Below are 27,529 nucleotides of genomic sequence, written 5' to 3'. Positions count from 1 at the left end.
TTGTCCTAGTCCTTTGCCTAATTGACAAACTGTCTCTGTAGTTTACTCCATCTTTCTTTTGAACCCTTTAATTTATTACACTTGTATAGTTTTGTTGCGGGTGAATTATCCTGTCGTTCGTTATAAAACGAGCATGAGCCTTACGCTTCCCGTCATCCTATTCATGTAAGTTAAATTGAGGTTTACAATAATTAAGATTCACTGTGCATAACCATCTTGCTCGTTTGGCATGGAGTTCTAGAGAGAACCTTCATTAGCAATGGGAGGTCCACCCTCATTAATTTTAATGTTGGAGATTATTATTTTGATTAGTGTTTGATTTGACCGTGCCATTAGAACTGGTTTAAAAATTGGAGATGTCTCTGTTGCATAGATCCTAAGCAACCCCTCTTAAAACTTAATTTTTTCAAAAAAAAAAAAAAGAGGAAATAATATATAAAAGTGGTTGGTTGTGGAACTGATCAACATACACAAATGGATAAAATACATTCCCTGTCTGCTTGGTAATGTTTTTGAAAATATCAGAATTGCCCTTCCTTTGAGAGATGATAGAGACCACAAACTACCCCCTCACCCCCTCAATTCCTATGCGTTTCGAGGGCAGAAAATCAACTTTCATGACACGACATACTGTCGTTGTATTACTTTGTATCAATAATATAAAATTATATAAAAAAATTTGCCAAAAAACGTATTATTCTAATGAAACAATATAAAAGAATCTCTTTTTAAAATGTATTATTGACATGAAACACTACTGTGATAAGTCCCCGTCATAGACGTCCTTATGCGACGGGGGCAAGTGTATTTCTTTATGTGATTGACCTAATCAGTTTGTAGCTGTAGTGTGTGGTCTACCACGACGGCCCGCCCACGTGATCGACAATTTGAGAACCCAAGTCAGCAATCCACAATCCAATCCAATCCTCTCTCTCTCCCCTCTCTCTCACATACACACAATTTTTTTTATTATTTAATTATTTTTTGTGTGATGAAAATGAAAAGAAATATATAGAAAAAGTGACGTGAAGAACTCCAAAAGGAAAATAGGTGATTCTAAACCAGTGTCAAAGAAACATTGGCCGGCACATATTTTTATTTATTTATTTTCCTAAAATATATTTAATTTTGTAGGTTCTTCCCCTCTGTTCATGGCACGGCAAATTGGCAAATTGGCAAATTGCCCTCTCAATTATGCATTAATCAGGGGAGAAATGATAACGGAGCTCCCTCAAAATTAGACTTTCCATAAATTCTTTATCATCTTATTTTTTTACTTAATATATTTTATAATATTAGTTAGAAAATTAATATTAAACTGTAAAACGACAAATAATTCTAAAAAAAATTCTACTTTTAAAAAAGTTTCCGTAATATTTATGGGGAGTGATAATCAAAGGTTTAATCATATTATTATGCCGTCCTTTGCCCACTTGATGTCCACTTGGCACTGGATGATGGGGTTGTGGCCCATCCTCCTCAAACCTATCCAACCTACGATATCATCATCATCCATGCCTCATGTTTGTATAGGACAACAACCAATCTTGTAGGTTTTGTTCCATCATTTTTTTACAATTTTTTTCTCTTGTTCTTAGAATTGATCATGTTTATAAATTTACCTTTCAACTTCAATGAAAGAAGCTAAATTCAATGAGTTAAAAGCTCGTTTTAGATCGCTCCTTGTATTTTCAAATAGAAAATTAGATGCGTAAGGGGTTTATACTTCTAGATGATTCCTAAATAAAGAATTTTGAATAACTTTGGTCAGATATTGTATTTACACTCCTTTTCTTTCTCTTAGGGCTAGTTTGGTATTTCTGTGTTTTAAAAAAAAAACTGCATATGTTGTGCTGTAAAAATAAGTAGCTGTAAAATAAAGTAGTTATATATTTGGTAAACATTTTATTGTAAAAGTGCTTTTAACAAAAAAAAAATGTTCAAGTGTTTGATAAACTTTATATAAAACTGTTGTGAGTATGTTAAATGACTAAAGGGTATAATTTTTTAAATGGGATTTCTAGGATTTGCCGTGTCCTCCCCCCCCCCCCCCCCAAACACATGTCCCCCTCAACTTTTCATCACCACCCCACCACCGCCTTTTCTTCCTCCATCCCAAGCAATTGCTAAACAAAAACCGAAAATGAATTGTGAAATTTATGGGATTTTGATGTGGGCAACCTCGTCTTTGAGGATCTATCTTCAAATCGAAAAACCCAGTTGCAGTCGGATCTTTGCCATCGAAACCCGGTCTCGACGATTTGCTAGAGAGCTACACGGCGATGATTCTGGGGTATTTGGAATCGCCGGGAAACCCAGTTCCTCCTCATCCGACTCCAATCTCCTGAGTCCCTTCACCTCTGCCTTATCCCTCACCTCATCTCTCTGATGTCCCATCTCATCCGCCGCCATAACTCCACCACCCTCATGATCAAGACGTCCCTCCCCTTCACCTCCCACAACTATGAGCCACTATCGCACACGCTTGAAACCACTTCCAAGGAGCTTATGACGTTCTTCCACGACATGGCATTGATGCGCCAGATGGAGATCGCGAGAAAGAGAAAGAAGTTATAATTGGGTTTAAGAAAGTTTCATTAAACTTTACTGTTCATCTACCTACTTTGAAAAAAAGGCTGGTTTTGAGAAGCAGCAAAATGCTGCTTCCATTTTTTTGCTTATTTTGGCTGAAACTTTGAAAAGAAGCACTTATTTTTACAATTACCAAACACATTTTACATCCCAACTTTTTTTCATATTTGTTTTTTTATAATTTCAGATGTGCCAAGCTGGTACTTAGTATAACATAACAGTATCAAAGAGTTTTGAAAGTGACATGACTCTTTCATGAAGATGTTGTAATTATTAGCTATAGTGGAAACTGTCAGGGTTAAGAAGTTACAACCTTTCAAATAGGAACTTGCTAATCTATGAGTATACCATGAAGTTATAAAAGTTGTACCTATAAACCAATCCCATAAAATGAAATAGGCACAAGAAAATAGTACGAGCCCAGACCAACCTACAAAAACGAAGTGGTCCCTCCGTAACCAATCATCCATAATATCAATCATTCATCTTTGGTAAATTTACTAGGAGCTATATAGTCATAATGATCCTCCTATTCAACTACTTCAACCATTTTCGAACACCTCACAACATTTTTCGAACATTCAAGGCTATACCCATGTATGAGGTATATTATAAAAAAATATTCAAGCACAAATTTCTTTTTTCAACAATTAAGACTATACGCTCCATCTGTTATGTTAGTTGATTCTTAGTATTGAAAATTGTATAAAAAAATAATGTCACAGATCTATTACCTAAATTTTTTATTTTTTACTTAAAAAACAAATTGATGAGAAATTACGATTATCCGCTACCTCAATTTGGTTATCATTACATATTATGAGGAGGGATTCTATGATGAGTTGTGTGTGTACTTTGTGTCCATGGCATCCATAATATTTTACTGATGATTTTTTTGGGCCAATAATATTTTCTGGTGATGGAATCAACTACGTCAGGCTCGTGGCTCTTGCATGCGCGACAGGTGTGCAAAACATGCAGTAAATATAATTTGTATTAAAGTAATAATTAGGAACTAATTAATGATAAAATTATCAAAAATTAATGCAAGTCAATGTTTTTTTTTTTTGGTAAATAAAATATATTGATGAGAAAAAAAAGAATGCAAGTAGCAAAGAGTAGCTGAAAAAACAAACACGCAACAAAAAGCTGCAGCTAAAAGAAAAATAGACAGCAAAGTTAACAACGCTGCATCAAAGCAGCAAAAAAACACTAACTATTCGAAGTTATATTCCATTCCCGTAAAGTAGAGTCATTAGCAGCGGAATGGGTGATTTTCAAAGAACTCAATCAAAGTCTAATGGTGGACTTAAGTGAGTTGAGAACCACCACAACGGATTGACATGAGTTCTTGAATCTACGGTTGTTCCGCTCCCTTCAAACATAATACATTGTAACAGCAAGACTTAACTTCAAAACTATCAAAGATAGAGATTTTCCCTTGCAACGGCTATTAGCCCACATGACAAAAAGAGGCCAAGGGAGCCTTAGCCAAGGGACACCGCACTTGAATAGCACCGAAGACCAAATACCATCGGTAAAAGGACACTCAAAGAAGAGGTGGCAATGGGACTTCGTAGCACTAGAGCAGAGTACACAAGTGACAAGAAGCAAAAGTTAAAATTCTATCCATGGTAGAAAGCTTGCATTTAATAGCCAACCAAAGAATGAAGCTCATCTTCGAAATATTTTGATTATACCAAACAAGCTTAGACCAACCAATTGTAGGCTTGGATTGCCGAAACGTATCCCAAGTAGAAGCAGCGAGTAGATGCTAGTGGGACTCAGGAGGATTCTGGAGATTCTTTAATCACATATATTCATGCTATATCGTACGGTCATAAATAATTGTAAATTTTTTTATTTAAAATTGAATATAAACGGTATCTGATAAAAATTAGTCGCATGATGTATGATGAACGAATGTAATTAAAGGATCTTCAAGATCTTTACAAAGAAAATCCGACGAGGATGCTTACTCTAGTGGGACAATCTTTCCCCTAATCTGGGCTAATTTGTTGTCTATCAGAGTTATAACTCTGTTTGGATTAAGAATAAGAGGTATCGTTTACGTAAACTAGCAGGAATAAATGCGCAAGAAATCATGTGCTTTTAAGAAATTTAAGGTGTCTGATTGATGGGACGGATCCGTTTTCAAAACTTGGGACCCTCTCCCAACTGGCCAAATCCCATTTTTCTTTTCAATTTGCAGTGCTGGTCCCTGCTAAGCAAACATTCCACTGTATTTTTAGTCGCTTCTCTACTTTCACCAACTGGTCTTTTAGATTCAAAATTTAGTTAGCCCTGTTTCCCTACATCACCAACCTGCATTCGTACGAGAAAAACTTTTGTAAGACTATCTGATTAGATTAGTGTTCATATTGAATGAAATTAGCGTAAAGTTTTGAAACCAAAATACAATAGGTCTTGTGTGTTTCGAGATATACCTTACAAATAAAGATAAATATTGGTAGGATTTGTCACCATGACAGCTCTCACCCTAGACGAGATTAGTGGAGCCGAGTGGAACCCTATAATGATCCCCGGTTGCTCTACATAAGTTCTTGCCCTATAAGACCCCTATTTTTTTGTAAGACACTAAAAATAGTACAAAATTGCAACAAATGTTTGTGGAAAAACTAGGTCAGAATGTCTGTTTCTTGGGAATAAGATTCCGGGGTTTAATCTTCCATGATGCAGATTGGAGTGCATATGAAGATTTGCGAGAGAGAGAGAGAGAGAGAGAGAGAGAGAGAGCCGGCTTGGAATTTGATTCTTGGAGATTTGATTTCGAACCATCTGAAAACAATGTTTCGGAATTGGGTTCCTTTTGAGTGTGAATTTGAACTTTCCACAAAGGGAGAAATGGAACCTCGTGCGAAGGTGACGATCTTTGCAGAGATAAAAATTATTCTAAATTCTTTTGCTCCTCCCCAAATCTAAAGACTCCCTTTAGAAAATTTCAGGTTACATTTTTTACACTTTCACTTTGCTTTTTACTCCTCTTTGGATCACTTTTCAACACTTATTCCTTGAAAATATCATATCTTTCTATAAATAAATTCTGCTGCGTGAAATGCAGAAGAGCATGTTCAGATTACAAGGATTTTTTTTCAATATCTGAAGAGTATCGCATACTACCGAGCATTATGGAATTTTTGGATTATATAATTACCCGAAATCGTTCCAACCACTCAAACAAATAGTGAGAATGGAGAATTGTTAATACGCGAGAGTGCCACTGTTAGTGCTGAAATCGGGTCCAAACAAATGGAAATAGAATGTAAATACATCAGATATTAGAAAACGTGGGATTTGATTACATAAATTATAAAAACCATCCATCACTCTCCAAATTACGGACTACAAGTTACTTGCCGATTTTCTTCCTAAACTTGGATTTTTCCCAGATGTTTATTCTGATAAAGCAACCAGAAGAGCCCAATTACTGGAACATAAACGAACTAATTTAAGCCGATTATAAATTAATTAATTTAAACTGCTACTGTTTTCTTCTAATGAAACCTAAACTATTGCAACTACTGCTTTCTTCGTGATCATTGTCTACTTGCTCACTAGAAACCACATCTGTGATTCCACTCGACCCTGAGGAGGAAGAACAAGGTGCAAGGCTCAAATTTGCCCTGTCTTTCGTCATGAAATCGTAGAAAACAGGCCTCGAGTTCTTTGGTTTTCGAACATCGCAGGAGGGCTGTTGAACTTGCTGCTCCTCATTTTTGCCTCCCCTTTTCTTCAAAAATATGCGGCAAAGAACCCAGTTGTCCATTGGCACCACAGGGCTCTGCAACAACAAAATAGTAAAATAAAAATGTGTTCTTTGTGGTTTGGAGAGCAGAATTGAAGAAATATCTCAAATGGGGTTCTTCAAAATTGGGAGTTTAAGTTGGGGACTCGAAGATAATCAGATACCGTTCTGGCTCCAATCATAAAACATGTGACCAAGGATGACTTTAAAGCCTCCGCTGGGATCTTATGACAAAATAAACTGCTAATCTCATTGAAATAACACTAAATAGAACAAGAAGCTCACTTGGGTTGCATTCTTTTCTGGTGGGGCAATGGAGGCCGGATTTTCGGGCAAAACAAGGCGGTATTCGTGCATAATCCAATCGGTCCTAGTGCCATGGGGAGGCTTTCCTCTATAAAAAACCAGAGTTTTCTTAATTCCCACGACTTGGCCGCCCCTGCAAGTCACAATCTGCTTGTCCAATCCGGTCGCCTTCCAGTAACCAGAGCCCGTCGCTCTGTTCGATCGGTTCCCATTGGGGTACTTGGCCTCCCTAGTGCTGAAGAAGTACCTCTCTTGCGCACAATCACCTAAACCAAAACAAAACAAACCGAGTCTTTCAATTCTCCATCTAATTTCTTTTTAGTAGCGATTTTTGAGCTCCATTTCAAGCTCTCTGCGCTCCAAACTGAATACTTGACGATTTCCGCACTCACAGAACGAGTGCAGAAGCCGAAAAATGGGAGATTCGATACCATTTCCGTCTAAAACACGATTTGGGTTTTGATTGGTAGGCATTTGGCATTGTAGTTTGGTCAAACCAAATCAAAATTAAAGAAAAAAAAAATCGCTTCAAACGGAAGAAGTGAATTGCACGGAAAAGTGAAAAACCAACCTGGCAAATCCCAAGGGTCGGCCTTACAGACATCAACCTCCGGGATGATGGAGGCAGGCAAGGGGCAGGAGTAAACCTTGCGCCGCAAGTACTGCAGAACAAGCTCCTCGTCCGTCGGGTGGAATCGAAAACCGGGAGGCAATCTCAGCACACCATTCTTCACAAAATTAATCCTCTCCATGTCCGAGAAAATCCCAATGAACTGAAAAAGCTAAAGCCTTTTAGTCCGAGAAAGTCCAATGAACTGAAAAGGCTAAAGCCTTTTAGTCCAATCCCAACTCAGAAATCTAATCCTGAGCAAACACAGTCATGACAGGGTCTTATAGTCCGTTGGAGGATTGGATAATATAAACAAACGAGGTGATTGGACAAGAACAAGAGGGAACAAGAACAAGAAGGAACGAAGAGTCCTAACGGAAATAAAAGTTTGGAGAGATTAATGGTGGTGAGTTTCAAGGTGAGAAAGTGTGGCTTCTTTTATAGTAATGGGTGTTAGAGACAATGCGAGGAGAGAGAGAGAGAGAGAAGAGGACGCCCATTTGGCGTAAACAAGACTCAATCTCCTTTTCCTTGGACACAATTTTAACAAAACGTCGAGGGCTCTGCGAAAAGGTGAAAGTTTTTGCCAACTAAACGAAACCCAAAATCCTTTGAGAGAGAGAGGAAGACTTTCTTCTTTTGGTGTTCGACCTTTGTGTGTGTGTGGAAATAACCGAAGCTGTTAAAGCCCTTTTGGGTTTCTTCCCTGCCTTCCAAATCTCAAATTTTGATAAGAGTATGGTTTTGTTTTATCGTTTACCTAAATTGCCATTTTAATCCTTACCCTTCATGTTGCAAACTTGTATATTTTTTTGACGGTGGGGAGGTGCATTTTGGTCATCTCACAAAACAATTATATTGTGTACGTTGATTGGCTTCTTAGTTGTAATAGGTTATTTTAATAACTTCTTAGAATCACCAAAAAAAACTGTTTTTGCATATATGTCAATTTTGTGATTGACATGCGAGTAATTTTATGAAGATGTCATTGTAATTTTACTCCAAAGCAATCACATATTACTACGTAAGAAATCTTACATACAAGCCAATGCCTGATCGGTTTGGGACACTGCAACATTAGCAACGCTATTTTAAGTAGGTTTCTTTTATAGAATTTAGGGAATAAGCAATGCATGGCTCCTTACTTGCAATGAGATGCAGGAAAGCTACTCTCTACTTCCTGACATTGCAACATCTACCCTACCGTTCAACAACAGATGGACGAGATATTTCACTCTCGGTTGTGATTACTTGATTAGGCTTTGTCTAGAAACAAGTAAACTCATTCTATGACTACCCGAAAATCATGTCTTAATTCATTTATTTCGCATGCCCGAAAGTTTAAATGAGGCTTAAAAGTAACATATATTATCTCCAAATCACCATCAGACATATATAAACGTAGAAGCGAGTCTTAGAAGTAGCATACCTTATCTCAAATCCACATTTTAACACAATTATTAAGTTAACTTATTAAACTCAGAAAAGGAAATGTTTATGGACACATATGCAAGTAGTTTTTCTTATATGCTATTGTAACAATAGCAGTATTTCAAACCAGTAACACATTGTCATATATAAAATTTGATATCAGTGCATTATTAATTTAGAATACTGCTAGAATAACACCGTCGTCGTAGGTAGATTTTTCCGTATAATTGAGAGAGGAAATGCTTGAAGGGTATTATGGTCTTTGTACCGAAGACTGATGAGCAAAGGCCAAGCACCAGTAAGAGTAGAAGGTATTGGAGGAGGATTCTCTCCCCTCCTAATATCTCTTCTATTTTCTTTCTTTTTATTTGAATGATTATGGTTTAGCCACGTCAATATTTTATATTAATTTTTTATAAAGACAATAAGATCAAAAATAATATATGAAATAAGAGGAGGAAAAGAGATAAGAATACAAGGGGAGAAAATCGTACTTCAAATTATTAGTTGCAGGCAGCAAAGGGTTGCGGCCTGGTAAGGATGAAGTCACGTTATGTCATGCTGACAGCCGTACTTGACCAAAAGCCTTAAAAGTCATTGGGTGAAATTACGGTTGTAGCCTCTGTCATCAACAAATAGTTATGGTGCCATTTGCCAGGTAAACAAAAGGTCGGACTACGGAATATTTATGTCTGCAGTTTTTTCTTCTTCTTCTTTTTGGAATATTAAAGAACCAACAAAAACAAAACTGCCTAAATTTGTTGAGAAATGAGAATATTAGGCTTTTATTTTTGTAGTTTTTTATTTTTATCTTTCATTCAAGAAAGTAAACCATTGACGACACCGACGGGAAAGACAAATGTTAATAAAAAGCTGATTATTGTATGTTTTTAGAGGCCGTACTTGATTCATCCGCCCCCTTAAATTTACAACTTAGAAAAAAAAAATTAACTATTTTGGACCCTTTTATCATGTCGCTACCAGCCAGATCAGATATGACCGGTTGAAGAAAGAAGAAATGGTCTATGAATGATTAAGCGAGACTTTGCCTTAGAGACTAATGAAATGCGACCTAGAAATTTTATTACACAAAAGTTATTTGAAGACCTCTTGCTTCTGCTTCCCTACTTACTTTTGCTATCACCTCCACAACTTTCAATCTACTTGCTTATATGGAGATCAATAATGGGCAGAAGGGCTTTATACAAGACCGCATAGCGGGAGAGAGGGAGCCTTTCTTACCTGCTTCTTAACAATTTTTTTCCGACGAGAAAACATTTGACTTCTTAACTTTTCGATATCTATGGTGTCGAAAACAAGAAAAATTTTACCAATTTCTTTTTTTAATCCTCATAAAATGGAATTATTTGAAGAACGTTCAGATATCCTTCTTATTTATCGGATGCTTCATAAGCTAAAAATATATGCTCGATCCGACGTGAGGGGGGCTCTTACCAAGTACACAAGGGGGAGTGAGAATAATAGGCTTTCATGTACTTATTTCTACGCAGTTTCGTTTTATTTACAATTTAATATTCTTTCTTAGTTGTGTCTTACACAATTAAAAATATCTTTTTATATCAAATTTAATATTATTAGTCCACTTATTCCTCTTCACTTGTAAAGAGGTTTTAGGTTTAATTCTCGCTACAGATGAATTTGAATCATATTATTGCTAACATATTGTGAGGATAAACTCACCCCCCTCCCCCCCCCCCCCAAGGTAGTGTAGATGTCACATCCCGGCCTGGGCCCCACCACATCCCGGGCTCGACTCAATCTCACGGTTTTGTTTCTGGGAACTCACAATCTCACGGTTTTGTTTCTGGGAACTCACACGAGGGGACTCACACGAGAACTTCCTAGTGGGTCACCCATCTTGGGACCCGAAGCCAATAAGCTCTCAAAAGACCTCGTGTTAGGTAGAGATGGGAAAATACATATAAGGCTTACAGGATCCACTCCCCTGGGGGATGTGGGATCTCACAATCCACCCCCTTAGGGGCCCGACATCCTCGTTTACACACATCCGGCCAGGGATTGGCTATGATACCAAATTGTCATATCTCGGCCCAGGCCCCTACCACATTCCCGGCTCGACTCCACTGTAGCACGATAATGTTCGCTTTGGGCCCCCACCACGCCCTCACGGTTTTGTTTATGGGAACTCACACGAGAACTTCCCAATAGGTCACCCGTCCTGGGATTGCTCTTGCGCGAACTCGCTTAACTTCGGAGTTCTTACGGAACCCGAAGCCAATGAGCTCCCAAAAGGCCTCGTGTTAGGTAGAGATGAGAATATACATATAAGACTTACATGATCCACTCTTCTGGACGATGTGGGATCTCACAGTAGATAATATTGTTTGTTAAAAAAAATATATATATATATATATATTATTAGCCATTTCAAATGTTTAGTATCATGGCAAAAAATAAAAGATAATTATATTAAATTTTTATCTTTTATACAACAATATAGCTTCACTAAATCGTCTGCGATTTGGGTTAAGCCAATGAAATATTCACAATAAATTGAATTAGAACTCGTTGTTCAATCGAATATAAAATTTCTAAATTATAAATAAAAAATTATCATTAAATTATAATATTAGGAAATTGTTATTGGCACTCCAAAAATCTCATTTTGCACTCTAAACTTTATATAATTAGAAAGAAAAAAACACTTGTGAATAGTGTAGAATGAAATTTATGGAGTACTAATAACAGTTTCCTAATATTAAATGATAGTAGTCTATTTATTTGAGGTTAGCCAAGTACTCCCGACTAGAAAGGTTAGCCAATGCTTCAATGAGTACTTAAAAGTTAGAAGTGTAACTCTTTTAACAATCTCTTTGGTTACGTAATAACCAAATACCGTTGATGTTATTCCATATAAAATCCATCATAAGATTTTGGCTTCATTTTTTTCTTTCAAGTTTCTATCAAAGATCTTATTAGGTTGTTTATAATTGTTAATTTTCATTAAGCATGGATCCAGTTATATCGAAACAATAACAACAAAGTCTTATCCTACTAAGCGAGTTGGCATTATGAATCCTAGAACGCCAGTGCGTCAGTTTTGCGCCAAATCTTCTGTTATCTTCAAGTACTTCATGTCTTCTTTAGAGTTTCTTATAAGTTTTCATGAGTCTTCCTCTATCATTTTTGCCTGTAACCTCTATCTCATAATCGTATTTTCTACCCAGAGCATCTTTAGGTATTCGACCACAAAATTTGGGATACTAACATCAAGGCTCATAATCTTATGACATCTTAACTTAAAATAGGTGGATTAAAAGAAAGTTGTAAGTATTTGGTTGGACAATTAAAATGAAGAATATAAGTATGGCATAATATCTTCAGCCACCTAAGTTACTTGCCAAAATAGATCAAACCATAAATAATTGAATTATAAAAAAATTATATATATTAAAAAAAAAAAAGAATCATATCATGCAAGGAATATTTGGCAGCAAATCAATTAATTTCCAAAATATTCATTTCTTTTTATTCCCCTTTACAAAATTTTAGTCAATATTAAATGGGGACCAATATTTGTTTTTTATGGGATTGTAGGCTGCACGCATAGGGATGCGTGTTAAGCTAATTTGAATATTTCATACAAATAAGAGGTGGTTTGACAGTACTTTTAAAATCTTGAAAGCATTTTTGAAATTAATTTTTGATAAATATACATGTAAATCTTGAAAAGGTACTAAAAATGATTTCTGCAAAAAATACATAACTATTACAATGCTTATTACAGATAACATTTCGAATGTTTTTGAAATCTAAAAATATTTTTTAAAAGCACTTTAACCATTTTAAAAACAATTCTAATAAAGTCTTATATCTGTACGTTTCATCTTTTTGTGATTAGGGAAAAAGGATAATTTTGGTTGAGTATGACAAGGGTGTTATAGTAATTATGATGATGTTATGGCTCGTGGTGGGGGGTGGGTGGGTGAGGGAATAAAGTTCAGGGACCTACTTGCCTCCAAGACGAAGGGCACCCACGTCGGATTTAGGGAAACTGACAAAAGTGCCACCTTCAAGCAATGCCCCATTTCAAGATTTCCTCAATCTTCTTGTCTCGCTATTTTCGATCAGTTGGAAATTTTAGGAGAAATCATCTAAACAATCTATTTTCTTGAAAAGACACTCCTCTCCTTCCACCCACAGATTCTAGTCCTATGGTTTTCTTTCTTCTTCTACTACAATAATAAACTTCTTTTGATATAAAACAAAAGAGCTAGATCCACTCACATTTTTTTTTTCACTCACCTTATTATCTTACTCACTACTAAAAATAAAAAACGAAAACATTATTTTCCCACTATTGTTGTTCCCAAAATGACCTTCACATTCCAGCACACGATCTGGTTCTGCCTCTCGTTGCCGTCTTCTATTTGCCCCCACTCTTTCAGTATTGCCTCTGCCTTTGCAAAACCTGGATTGAAGCACTCATGGGTCTCTCTATAGGACAGTTGCTTGCCTGTTTAAAGGGTTTTTTTTTTTTTTTTTTTTTCTTCTATATATATAGGACTGCGCTTAAGGGTGGGCAAGGTCTAGTTCGGCCTTGTTTCACCTTCAAATCAGAATCGGAAAATATTAACGGTTCGATTTGGTTCTGCTTAAATTTATTACTAAAATCATATGGTTCGGTTTATACCGGTTTACGGTTCTAACCAAAATTATAAATATATAATTTATATATTTGTTTTGAATCTTCTACTTTCAATTCCAAACACATATTTCAACCACAAATTCAAACAAATTTGAGTCCCACTACTAGATCTATAACATTTGTGACCGGAAGATAGAAAATTTACATATATATAAATCAAAAGATAAAAAGTCTCAGATCAAGACCAAAGTGTACATCCTAAAATGAAATTAAAGTGTACATAATGCATAAAGATAAATGAGGAAACGAAGAGAGGAGAGAGTGGGATGGAAATAAGAATGTGAACCCACGGCCATAGTTGAATGGATGAGGTGAGATAATTACCAAGGTTTTGGCTTTTGGGCTTGAGAAATTTTTATATAGATTTTTAGTTTGAGCATATAAAATAAGGGCTATAGAATTAGATTTTTTTTAAAAATTAATATAGACGGTCTGGTGCAGTTCTTATGGTTCTTGAGAATTAGAAGCCGAAACTGGAACTGTTTTAAACCGGTTTGGTTTGGTTCAGTTCGGTTCTGATCCAAGTTTAAACGGTTTTGGTCAACCTGGTTTCTTACGGTTTTTTTTTTCATCCGATTCTGTTCGATTTCACAGTTTCTCAGTTTTTAAATCAATATTGAAAATTATCACAATTCTCCGTAGCTTGCACTTTGGATTGCTTCTTTGTCTTTATATGGCATTTTGTTAAGGGGTGAACTTGTAAATACAATTTTGAATAAGAAGCCGGTGAGGACATAAGATACAGGGGTAAACATATCGACACTCTAAAACAAAAGTAAATCAGTATTTTGCACTTATTACAGTAAAATCTCGCTATAGTAATACTTCGTATAAGAATAAAACTACTCTCACCATGCAAATGTTCAAAATAATATCTAACTAGTCATTCAATTTGCCAAACAAGAGCATCATATTATTCTGTAGTAAACCGGATTCTTCAGGGGTAGTTTTGGAATTATAAAACTGGAGTGGGGATAACGTGGGCCGGTTTAGATAGTAGTTAACCGGAGCATCAAACATTGACAAATGAAAGAAAAGCCTGAGTCCGTAGGCGTAGGGAGAAGGGCAACCCTTTTATCACAAAAATTAAACAATTTTGTCGACCGAATTATAAAATAAAAAGCGAGCCTTTTGTAAAAAGAAAGTATTAAATAAAAAAGGGAATATCACAAGAAAATGAAAAAAAAAAAGTTCTTCTCAGCCAACCTGTAAAAATAAATTATAAAAAAAAATATGGAAGGAATAGTTGGAGCTGGATTTCGTAAGCCGAAATGCGGCTGTGATTTTTTATTTGTTATCTATTTTTTAAAATTATTAAATTAATTAATATTAGGTTTTGTTTTTGTGTAGAGTGAGGGTCAAAGGAGGTTGCGTGTGGGTGTCGAAGAGAGTTTTGATGAGAAAAAAAGAGAAACGTCAAAGGCTGCAATTATTGTTTTTTTTGAGTAAAATATGTTGTTCAGTGGAAAATGCCTTTCTCTGCTTCCTTCCTCCTTCTTCGACCCAATCATATTTTCCATTACTCTAATAATCTTTCAATTTAATTCTTTTTAATTTTTTAATTTGGGTCTTGGGGGTTGGCTACTTGGCTTGGTTTTTCTTCCTCTTTGCCTCACTCCTTTTACTTTTAATGGGAAATTTATCTTCTCGGGGTTGCCCCCCATTACAAGCATCCTAATGGCCAACATACACTACATATATGCACACCATGCCATGAATAATGAGTTAGGCATAAACCATCTTTTGAAATTTGAGTTGGAGAAGTCAATAAATAGGGTTACTTGGAAAGAAAAACAGCCCCTATGACATGTGAATTTAGAGAATGTTTGCACGATTTTATAGAGTATGGATCTCTCAAATCTAAATTCTCACATCTCTTTTGTTTTATAGAGAAGTCAACACAAGATCGTGACATCGTTTAATCGTGACAGTTCAAATAGGAGGGGACTAGAGGGAGGGGGCAGAGCCCTACTCTCGATTTTTTTGTCACATGATATTCATTATTCTAGGTTCACGTTATTATATATATAGACGGTAATGTTAAAATATGTTATAGACCAAGTTTAAGTACTAATGAATACATGCATGTTATAATATGAATGAATTGGTAAGAGTACTTATAGGACGGTGGCATTGACGGGTCTAATTGTACCCAAGGTACACGTTATAATATGGATGAATTGGTATGAATACCTATAGGAAGATGGCATTGGCTGATCTAATTTTACCCAAGGTGCACGTTATAATATGAATGAATTGGTATGGGTACTTATGGGACAATGCCATTGACTGGTCTAATTGGACCCAAGGTGATGCATGCCTCTTGTTCTAAAAAGAAGTGTTGCTAATGAAGTGTTTATCTTGGTAATAAACTAGTGGCAAAGTAGCTTTTTAAAGGCCTAATAGTATAATTAAAGAATAATTGACAATTAACAGTATAAGCAACATATTATATTAGGGTTTAATTATTAGCTGGAAAGAGAGATCACCGCTCACCACCAAGTAGAAGTGCAGTTTGACGGGTAAGAAGAAAATAGTGCTCACTCCCCTTTTACGTCAATGATTTTAGTATTATTTGTGCTCTTCTTCTTCGTAGGGCATCATTTCCCATTTTCTAAGTGCGTCTCTTTACAACGACAGACTTAACTTTCATATTTGTCACAAGTTTATAATATACATTTTAGGGTTTTGTGGAGTTCAATGAACTTGATAATTAACATATAGTTTTGTCCCAGAAGAAAATGGATGAGTGATGTCATATCATGCTATTTAAAATACTTCCAAACAATCGCTTGTAACATAGACAACTGACACACAAATATATTTTGTGTATATAGTCTAGCACTGATTAATTAGTAATTTAATATGTATTAACCGTTTGTTAGGCTTGCTCCACATTAATTAGTTTTCATAATCTAAACCAACCATGGCTTTAGGCTTTTACTTAAAGATCATCTTTATAACATTTCATTGAAATGAGAAGAAGTCTAGTTATCTACTTGTGACCTAATAAACAGAGGAACACAACACAGTGTTGTTTATAAACAATGGTACATTTACAATAATAATTAAAGAGCTAGACGATTTCGTTTTGAATGAATTTTTACAAGAAAGATTTATGAATGAGTACCTAAAAAATAAACGATTCTAGTCATGAGTTTACTCTGTGAATCAAGTACAAATGATTAATTATCTTCGTGTCATATATTACTATATATAATTAAATGATTATTGCTTGAATACTCCTGTATATTTAGTAATTATAAATTACTCTATACGGCCATGTTTTATATAAGGCTTCAATGTCAAAATGGTCCCTGTATTTTACTTTATTGGTCAATTTAGTCCATATGTTTTCAATTTGGTCAAATTGGTCCCTGTGTTTACATCCTTAGCCGATTCAAGACAATCCGTTAAAGGACCATTAAAATTGACATGTGCCAAACATGTGAGAGGACAAAATTGTAATTTCATGTACACTCACTAAATATATACGATGCCTACCTTTAAAAATTGTCGCTTCATTCAATTCACTTGAGTAATATGCGATTTAGGACATGTAAATTGTAACTGTCTTTTAACGGATTGTTATGAATTGGCTAACAAATGTAAACACAAGGATCAATTTGGCTAAATTGAATACACATAGACTAAATTGATCGATAGAGTAAAACACATGGACCATTTTGACATTATACATTCATATAATATATACACCAAATATTGTAACCATGTTTGAGTGAAAATAATATAGGTGTGAATGTGATGCATCAACAAGTAAATAAAATATCCAATGGGAGTCGAATTTCTAGAACAAATTAAGGGTTAAGGGTTAAAATATTCAAAAGTTGCCATTGATTTCAAAGTTGACCAACCTATTGTTTATGTTGTTGACGTAGCTGCCTTCGAGTGGTCATTACGTGTTACACATGCACTGCGCATGCAGTGATCGACTGACCTCATTTTCTTCATTTTCCAGCTAAAATATATTTGTCAACCAACCGAAGCAAGCAATCGATCAGATTAATGTCTGCAAAGACACATATGTAAGCCTCAGGTTAATGGAAAAAAACACTGCCTGATCATAAAATTAATAGCTGTCTTTCTTCACTTACAGGCAAACACGACATAAGATCATTTTCAACCCTTAAGCTAAAATCTAAAATTTTTAGCCTAAAAAATTTAAGTTTTAGCTCTCCAACCCTTATGATCTAAATTTTTTAGCCTGAAATTATTAAAGATTAAATTTAGGTTAATTTTTTCTTTTAAAGTAATTAAAAAAATTTATGAACATCTTAACCTACAAATATTTAAATTTCGATAAATATTGAAAAATCATTAAATTTGGGTGAATTTTGAGATAAATATTTTTTAAAATTATTTTAACCGTTGAATTTAAATTTGGACCGTTAGATCTTTTTTTTACCGTTAGATTTGATTATACTCGATCTTAGCCGTTGGATTCAATAAATCCTGGGAGAAAGGCCTTGTGGGTGGGGTCCCGTTGGTGGTGCTCACACCATTTTTTGAGTTAAATCTTGGTGGGAATTTGGCTTTTAGCTTTTAGTCCAGACATTTAGCATGTGTTGGTTGGGTTTGGGGGGATGAATAAAACCTAAAAAATATCATTTAGCCCAGGATTAAGTTTTGGTCTAACCAACAACAGACATTCTTCGTATACAAGTAGTCATCGAATTGATGTCTTGAACACATGAATATAGCTCAATAGGGTAAGCTCGAATCTAAGTTAGATTTTGCGTGTGATTAGAATTATCACACGCTTAAAAAAACAAAGGTGGAAGAATTTACTGTTCTCGTGACGAGGTTGAAATTTGACAATTAGAAGCCTTGTGCATGGATTTTCGAAGTAAAAGTTGTATTTTGCTTTGTTGGGCTGATTTTTTGCTAGCTTGTTAATTTACAAATGATTACGATACAATTATATAAACGTCGAACAAAGTTTATGAGGTGATGATGGTACAATGATGGTACTAATCCTATATAATGTTGTTGTACTGACTTTTCTACTTTTTTTTTTTTTAATTTTAAATTCTTTAAATTTATTATTATTATTATTATTATTTTAATAGTTATACGTATCAAACAACGTACACGAACCGTACTTTTCTTTCTTTGAATAAGTACTTTCCTGAACTGCCAACTTTGGAATCAAATGCTTTGCAGTGCACGCTAGAGAGAAACTTCCTCTGCTCCTGAAAAGGCCCATCAAATGCTAACAAAAAGATGGGCGTCTTTGGGCGTGTGAACAAACTGGCCCACTTGATGATGTGTGTATCACCCTCATTGTAAAGAAAGATTTTCAATGTATTCGAAACACAAGTAGGACACCACATGTAATTATACAATTGGAATGTCATTTGAATTTTTTTTTTTCACCAATTGTATACTAACATGTGGCGTACCGCCTCGTGTTCTGGGGGCACATAAATATCTCTCCATTGTAAAGTTGCGTCTTTTTTAGACCTCATTCCAAGAAATTAAGAGGGTATTTGTATTCTTGTTTTAGAAGCAAAGTACTTGGTCACTTTTAACTTTGTTCCATTTTATAGGGGTTATAGGATATTTTTTTTAACCGTAGAGTACGATTATTTAGGGTCTAGACATACAAAATCAGTACATTTGTTAACATATAATGATCTAGCTCACCTCAATTAACGAGGGTTGGTTTTGTGTGTGTAAATGGAATTATTCTTATATTGTAATATTTGAAAGAACAAGAGGCACTGAACCTAGAATCTACAACTTTTAATGTAGTATGAGAATTGTTATTAGAATCGAGTGCAAAAGAAGTGCCAAGAATATTTCCTTTAATATTTATTATAACGGAGGTTGAGAGGGGATACAAATAAAATTATTCAGATCAGCAGTTAAGTTTCGCAAGTAGTATTTATGTGTTACGCATGTTCAAAGAAAATTGTATATCGATTGTAGCTTAGTTGATTAAGCTTGCACCAAAAGTCTCGATTTCAAAATTGGACTAGAGTTGGTAAACTTGTGTCCAATTTAGCCCAACCCCATCAAGTTAGACGTGCCCGTCAGATTTGCTAACAAGGCCTGGTATTTTTTTTCCTGCAGGCCTAATCTGCTTAATTATGTCGTTTGAGCACACAATATATTCCAAAATTCATTGTCGATTAAAATTTGAACTCCAAACTCATCTTCCATTCGGGAAACCATTTGGATACAACCAAAAAACAAAAACTAAGGTATGGTCAGTAAAATGTTGCTCTATACACAATTTTTCATCTGGTTCTGGCCACGTTAATTGGCCCTCAACGTTGTATCTACTATGGCATAACCTTTCCTGCAAAAGTTCCAAGTCTGTCCTTCTGTGACATGAATTCGGGTTCAGTTCTAGTCGGAAACCGCCTCTGTGATCTCTCGGACAAGGTCAACAATCACTCCCTCAACCCCCATTAGAAGTTGCATGTATACAGCATCTGGCACATTGCTGCAAGTTCACAAAGGATATGATCATATCATTAGATGGATAAGTACTTCTGATCTGAAAAGTGCTTTTACCAAAGTGATGGCTTACTTTAATTGTCCATAGGTTATAATGCAAAGTTTGGCCTGTTTAATCTTAGTCACTGCCCCTGGATTTCTCATGATAGCTTTTACTTCTGATACAATTCCTTGCAAACCACCTCCCAAACACACCTTCATGGCCTCTTCCAGCGAATTCCTTCGAACATCCGTGTAAATTTCAGACCCTCCGTTAGTGAGGAAGTAAACCTGGATTGCATCCAATGCTGGTTCAGAAAAGTAGACCATTTTCAATACGCTTCAACATAAAGTTTAGAATGTGATCTTACAGGGTATGTGGTCTGCAATTTTCTCATCAGCAATGCAGCATCAGGCTGAAAGCTCGAAAACAGGATCGGTCTATCTTTCGCGTACTTAGTCACCACCTGTTTAAAGAAATCTTAGTACATATTATGTCCTATAGAACACGCTGAGCAATTAGGCATCCTTACCTGCAAAATTACTTGAAGAACATGTTCGAGTTTTTCTTCTTTGTAGACAATCTGATCATCGAACTTCAATTCAATGTTAAAACCCTTGGAATGCTCAACTTTCTCGAACACCTCTTGCAATGTGCATAGCGAGTCATCCTGTTCTACCTTCCAGTCAAAAATCCTCCCATCTTTTATTTTTCTGACCAAGGGCCTCCCCACCTGCATTTGAATGAATGAAAAAATAGACTTATTAACAGAACATCCACATACATTTTATCGATTTGGAATTGGAAAAAATAACCATTTGTGTTACCTTTCCGGCCTCTTTCTGGGGTCCGTAGGAGAGAAATTCTAGCAGAGTAATGTCTGTAACCCTTTCCTCCTTGAAAACACCCTGAAACAAAATTACATATAACATCAATAGTCAGCAGGAAAATAAAAATCAAGGAATTCAAGGGTCTGTTTGATAATAATTCCAAACTAACCTTGTCCTTGGCGCCAATAAAGTTGTCATGAAAAATGACCGGGTAGTCATCCTTGGTCACCTACAAAATAGCTTTTGTTTATAATTTTCCCTAATTGTAAAACCAAGAAATTGAAACGAAAAGAAAGAAAAAAGAAGCAGAACAATTAGTACCCTCAAATCAAAGTCTGCTTCTCTTAACTAAGTTTGTGACTTTGATCAAATGTTTTTTTTTGGGTACCCAAAGAAGCACAAAGATGATGCTCACCTGAACGTCGAACTCGACGAAATCGATCGGGAACTGAGCGGCGGCATTGAAGGAGAGAATGGAGTTCTCTTTGATGGATTTGAGTTTTGCGTCAGAAGACTGCAACATGTTCATCCCGCTGCCTCTGTGTCCCATCACCACGAACTTTGGCCATTTGTATCCCCATTTCATTTCTTCACCCTCATCTTTCACACCTATTCACACAAAAAAAGTGAAAAACAAAAAACCCCAATTCCAAAAATCAGATTCCTTTCTTTTTTGTTTCTTGAATTCCAAGTAATTAATTTGATGGCAAATGCCGTGACCTTGAGCCAACCACGGCGAATATACAGCCAATGCGGCAGTATTTTCTGTGACTTGATCGAGGTTTGGAACATTAGAGACATGAACGGCCTTCAGAGCCATTGATTTTTATCTTGCAAATTTGCAGACTTGCAAAAATGCAAGCTTTGGGAATTCAAGAGAAATGAGGACACTAAGAAAAATTGGCACTCGGTTTTGAAGAACACAGAAGCTTGGGAAATGTTTGGACGGTTATAGCGGTATTTAAGAAGGTTCAAAATAGTGTGATTGAATCGCTAGAAACTAGAGATAGAATCTTCCATTCCAAACATGCTAATTTTGTTTTGAGATATTTCATTATGTTCATTGAAAGAACGAGAAATTTGCGGGGATTTCTAAATTATTTTTGTTCTAAAAGAATATGCTAATTCATATCTCGTTTGTCAGGTCCGTTTTACGTGTTTATGAGATATCTTTATTTGTGAGGTCAATTTGAACTTTTCAAACAACAAATTAACTTAACTTCATTTAGTATTTTCTATTTGGGCCTAATTAGGAATTGCGCGTTTTTGCCCCAAGTCTACATTGGCCATGCATATCCAAAATATTGCCAAACTGGCAAATTTAATTAGCATTTATCTGCTGACGAGGCAATGCTGATCATATTCTTTGATCTTGTCTATGTTTAGGGTTCAAGGTTTGATTGTTCGTGAGTCGTGACTCGTCCAGATCTCAAGCAATGATCCTCATTGTGGTTAAGTCGTACGTAAAATGTAAGAGACTTGTAGTTCTAAATATACATTAACACATGTTTCAACTCTTGGAATAAAACTCAAATTTTAAATTCTAAATTTATCCCAACTTGCTCCAACCTTTGGGGCAAATATGAGTTTTAACCCAAAACTCATTTATGGGGCAAATTTAGCTTAGGATTCCTCCTGGGTTAGTGGGGCTGACCCACCATATATGTGTAATTTTTTCTTTTTATATTTATAAATTCATTGAATCCAACGGCTAGATCTAATATGATCAAAATTCAATAGTAAAAAAAAGATATATCGGTCAAAATTTGAATCCAATGGTTGAAGTGATTAAAAAAAAAAAATTCTTTTATGTTTCATATTCTTTCATAGTATTTCATAAGTTTCATGGTGTCGGCTAGTAATTTTTCAATATTTGTCGGAATCTATATATTTTTAGGTGAAAATTTTCATAAAATTAAATTAGGATAGTCTGCATAATTTTTTTTCTTTTAAAAAAGTTACTTTAAAAAAAATTAACCTAAACTCATTCTTTAATAATCTGGGACTAAAATTTTAATCCGTAAATATTGGAGCAGAAAAGCTGTTTATAGGTTAAAACCTAAATTTTATGGGCTAAAAATTTTAAATTTTAAGGGCTAAAAATTTTAAATTTTAACCCAAGAGTTAAAGATGGTCTAAGAATGTTTATTTATGCATTCAACGTATGTATTAAAATGCAAACAAAAATGAGTGAATAACCAAGGGCAAATTCAGTAAGGGACTGGTTGAATCTGGGAACCTTAAGGATGACTAAAAATGCCTTGGAAAGTTCTCTAGGACCCGAGCTATAATAGATACGTGACTCAATAGTGACCAACAAGTGTGCGATAAAATGCCTGCTTGGCAAACGTCGGTAGGGCTCGACGAATGTTGACAGACCTCGGCAACACTACTTGTCAAAAGTCGATAATCCAACAAGTGCTCGAAGAAGTGCCACGCTAAAGAAACTTGACACAAATCAACCGAACTCGTAAAAAATTTGTGCCCCATGCATGCTATTTCTGTCTTACAGATGTTTTGAACCCTTCCATTAAAACCCCTTGAGGTATAATTCATGAATCCGCCACTATAAAACTATAGGGTTTTTTTTTTTTTATTAACATCCCATATTTTGTTGACTACACCCCACATAATAATTAAATATTAAATTGCTCATAAAACGACTATTTAAACCATAAAATGTTCTAAAAATTAAAAAGAAGATTCTAAATACACCCCAAGTTCTTTCTTTGAGTCATGCCTAAAATTTACTTCTACGCTCTCACATAAGCAATATGACTATTTTTCCAGAAAAGAATGAACAGGTTTTCCGTAAAAGTTTGAAAAGTCAATGTGAAACTTCAATATATACACATACAACTGCAAGACTTAAACCCTTTTGCCCTCGAGTTAGTTTGGGTGATGCTTGTGTCATTTTGTCTTTGCTTTAATGAAAACCCATTTCGACTAAAAGAAGGATTGAAGAATTATATAGGTTACTAATATGAAAATTGAAAAGAAAATTGGAGGAAACAAGTTTGTGAAGACAAATACGCGGGTTTGATGTGGGGTGTATGTGAAGAGTTTAGGGTGTGAGGGTAGCTTGGGAAAGAATGTGGGATGTATTAAAATATTTTTTTAATTTAAAAAGTAGATGTGAGGTGTTTTTAGTCTGTGGAGTGTAATTAACAAAATATGGGGTGCCAATAAAACAACCAAAACTATAAAGATTAATAACGTTTATCCATAGTGCATCAATTTGAATACTGATTTCCAATATAACAAAATAAGGACATACCGTTTATCCTTGATTCCCCAACAAATGTTTATCCTTGGAATATTGAAGTGTAATAGTGTTTGGATCCAAATTTACACCATCGGTCCGTGCAATCAAGGCCGTTGAGTGAGCATAACTCTCAATCGTCAGATGGAAAAAGGGAGAAATTTTTTTATCATTATTAAAGGATAATATTATGGTTTTTGTCATAATAATTATCTTTTAATATGAGTTATCCTAGCATCTTTTTCAACCAGATAAATAGGGTGAGAATTATATCTTGAAGCAAGTGGACTAGTCAGATTTAATTTGGATTTGTTAGCAGTGTACCATGTGGATTAGAGCAACTCGGCTTGGATTATGAACACGTAGCATAGCATGGGATTTGCAAGGCTTGGATAATGGTGAGATGAGAAACCTAGGTAGGCTAGGTTTTTAATGCATGGTGATGGTGATGTCAGATTGAGTACAAGGCCATAAGAATTGGTGATGGGATTAGGCCATATAGTCTGCATGCCGTGTGGATTGGGCTAATTATTAATATATATATATATATATATATATATATATATATATATATATATATTAATTGGTGGCTATTTATTTGTTCATCTTCAAAGCGTGCAGATTATTTGGAGTTTCGATGTGGTAAGTGATAAGACTAAAAACAAGGATCGAATTTGGTTGTATTTTTGGCTATGTTCAGAGTCTTGGGGGGAGTAAGGCTTATCCGAGACTCAAATCAGTGGAAGAGTTCTAATAACATGGTAGTGTTTACCAGCTTATCAATCAGCGCATACTCGTCCCTATAAATACAAGGCTACAAACAACGAAAAGAGGAGCTCCAATTCAACACACAATTGCCATTCGCAAAACCTTTCAAACATCTTGAGATTTTTTTTATTTTCTTTTTCCCCCCGAAACACCTTCAGTTTGGATAAACAGCACTGTGAAGGTAACCGGCGAACACCTTCAATTTGGATAAACAGCACTGTTGCCGTATAATCAGTCGACCGAGGAGCACATTCAGTTTGGATAAACAGCACTGCGTCGAGGCCAACTGATTATCTATCCAAGTCTCGGTCGAGAAGGATTTTCGAATCCTTATTGGCAGAGGTCATCTCATTAGCCTTCTTGGCGAAGTGAGGTGTTACGCGTTACGACATTCGGCGCATTAAACGCCGAGTGGTTTTATGATTGGATACTTCCAAGTGAGTTTCAGAGTTCGACATTCTGAGGGCAGAACCACATTTACCATCAAGACATACATCACCTTTGAATACTTGTGTCCGTACAGTCTGGTGTTGATTCGACGTGCTTATACTCTCACGAATATAATCACTGTGGCCGAATCTGGCACCGACAATTTGTGAACTTCGCAGAACTAGCAGCTTTGTCTTCAGGCTCGAGAATCCGAAGGTCGAGATTTGTTCCTTCCTCGGTCGCAGTCGCAAGATAAAGAAGTCAGCAACGCGCTCAACGTAACATCAACAAATTTTACTCCTTGGCCGAGCTCGGCCGATGAGTTGGCACGCCCCTCATTCAACTGAATGACGTAGTTAGCTTATTAGTTACTCGGCCTAGGTGCCACGTAGGCTTTGTAATTTTTAGGATCAACATTTTGGCACGCCCAGTGGGAGCCAATGCTAAAACTACAAAGTTCATATGAGCTCCTAGAGGAATTGAAAAAACACAATGAGGACCGAAAAAGATCTTTGGAAGTGGAAAAAATTCTTCGTGGCCATATAGAGATGCAAAAGTCATTCGCTTACATGTTGAGAATAAAAGCTCCTATTACCCTGCAAGAGCAATGGGTAAATGAAGACAGGGCTCGATTTAATACCTGGCTAGATGGAAAATATTTTCCTTACGTTTTCGACTACAAATCGATTCCATTTGAGGAATGGTTGGTTGAAAAGACCGAGGGGGGGGGGCAATTTTCCGCTCTGGCCGTAATCAGACATCAGCCTAAGAAAATTGTTAATTTGGTCGAGGAACAAAGGCCACCTATTTTTTCGGTCGAGACTGAAAGTGTGGTAGGCCTAGAAGAAAATGTTCAAGTTTCTGAGCCAAAAATTGACTCAGAAAATGATTCGTCAGATGAGTGTTCCAATGATGAACAAGACCGATACACGACTTCGGACCATAAAACCACATTAGTTGATATGGTAATTGGAGACATGGTTTTAGACACCGAAACTACGCCAATCGATATGATTATTGGTGATAAAGCCGATATGGAGAAATCCCGTTTGGCTAAGTTGTTCGAGTTGAAAGCCGAAATTGGCGAAATTATTATGCCTGGGGGCATAATAATTGTCCAACACATTCGGCGGCCGATGGTAAAAAATATTTCACCAAGTCAAAAAATTTTGGAGAAAAGTCTTTTCTCGGCCTAGAGCGAAATCAATTTGAGAATTTTGATGTAAAAAGATCTCAGCTCGGAATAAAACATCATTGACCTCCTCCACTTTATGGTTCGGCAACGAGCATTGAGCCCTTGTACACCAAAAAAAAAAAAGTGGCCTTTCAGGCCAATGCACGAGAAAATAAGGGGGAAACATTGGCGATTTCCAAGATGGGGGGCTGAGACAAACATTATGGCCGAGGTCGAGAATAGGTCGAAAAAGAAGAAGAAAATAAGGGGCCAATGAGTATCTATCCGTTTTCTTTTGGCCGAATTATAAGTCTATCTGGTATAATCGGTGGCTGCTCGCCAAGAAAGATTATTCGCCACATGCTGCGTATAAGAAGATAAAGGCCGTGTCGTAATTTTTGGCACACCACATGATGCCAATTCTGCTTCATTTCCCCATGTGGGACTTCATGAAGGCCTGCGCACTATATGGCGGGCAAATTGGAATCTCGGCCAAAAAAAAAGTAGCATGCAAAAAGGATACATCATGGCATGCAAAGGTTTTGTTAGCAATGGTCGAAGTCAGCGCATGTGAACTGAAGGACAAGCTCGGTGGAGGCCATTCAAATGCACAATATATATATGCCAACTGAATGTACAACAGTGTCACATCAGGTATATATATATATAGGCAGGTTGAGCTCAGGAACGGTTTTTATTGACCTCGACTCCAATTACTCTCGGCCTCGGCCCTGCTTTACGACATTGGCAGAACAGAGGTGGCTTTAATGCCAAGGAACATAATTTGTTTCAGCAATACGACGAAATGTTGTTGGCAACGAACGGTTAATTTCCTTAGACATTCGGCTTACGAGCTGAAGTTCAAGGAAATTGGGGGGCAATGTTTGGATCCAAATTTACACCATCGGCCCATGCAATCAAGGTCGTTGAGTGAGCATAGCTCTCAATCGTCAGATGGAAAAGTGGAGATAATTTTTTATCATTATTAAAGGATAATATTATGGTTTTTATCATAATAATTATCTTTTAATATGAATTATTCTAGCATCTTTTTCAACCAGATAAATAGGGTGCGAATTATATCCCGAAGCAAGTGGAATAGTCAGATTTAATTTGGATTTGTTAGCAGTGTATCGTGTGGATTAGAGCAACTCGGCTTGGATTATGAACATGTAGCATAACATGGGATTTGCAAGGCTTGGATA

The 27,529-nt window shown here is 36.0% G+C and overlaps 2 protein-coding genes across 2 annotated transcripts; both read right to left on the bottom strand.

The window, feature by feature from the left end:
• Positions 1-5,891: 5,891 nt before the first annotated feature.
• On the bottom strand, positions 5,892-7,933 carry LOC137730875 (NAC domain-containing protein 83). The gene is made up of 3 exons (XM_068469866.2): positions 7,236-7,933; positions 6,644-6,930; positions 5,892-6,394 (listed from the first exon to the last, which is right to left on the bottom strand). Exons 1-3 carry the CDS (start codon positions 7,414-7,416, stop codon positions 6,095-6,097), a joined length of 768 nt encoding a protein of 255 aa, XP_068325967.1. The 5' UTR covers positions 7,417-7,933; the 3' UTR covers positions 5,892-6,094.
• Positions 7,934-19,529: 11,596 nt separating this feature from the next.
• Positions 19,530-21,914, bottom strand: LOC137732697 (glycerophosphodiester phosphodiesterase GDPD2-like). The gene is made up of 8 exons (XM_068471987.2): positions 21,412-21,914; positions 21,107-21,300; positions 20,861-20,920; positions 20,689-20,769; positions 20,394-20,594; positions 20,232-20,327; positions 19,955-20,151; positions 19,530-19,867 (listed from the first exon to the last, which is right to left on the bottom strand). The coding sequence occupies exons 1-8, from the start codon at positions 21,509-21,511 to the stop codon at positions 19,771-19,773; spliced, it is 1,026 nt and encodes a 341-aa protein (XP_068328088.2). The 5' UTR covers positions 21,512-21,914; the 3' UTR covers positions 19,530-19,770.
• Between the last annotated feature and the right edge of the window lie 5,615 nt (positions 21,915-27,529).

Source organism: Pyrus communis, chromosome 16 (genome assembly GCF_041283825.1).
Source record: "Pyrus communis isolate YQ-2024b chromosome 16, ASM4128382v1, whole genome shotgun sequence".
Classification (NCBI taxonomy): Eukaryota; Viridiplantae; Streptophyta; class Magnoliopsida; order Rosales; family Rosaceae; genus Pyrus; species Pyrus communis.
Note: the sequence above shows the minus strand (reverse complement) of the source record. Positions and strands in the feature narration are given on the sequence as shown.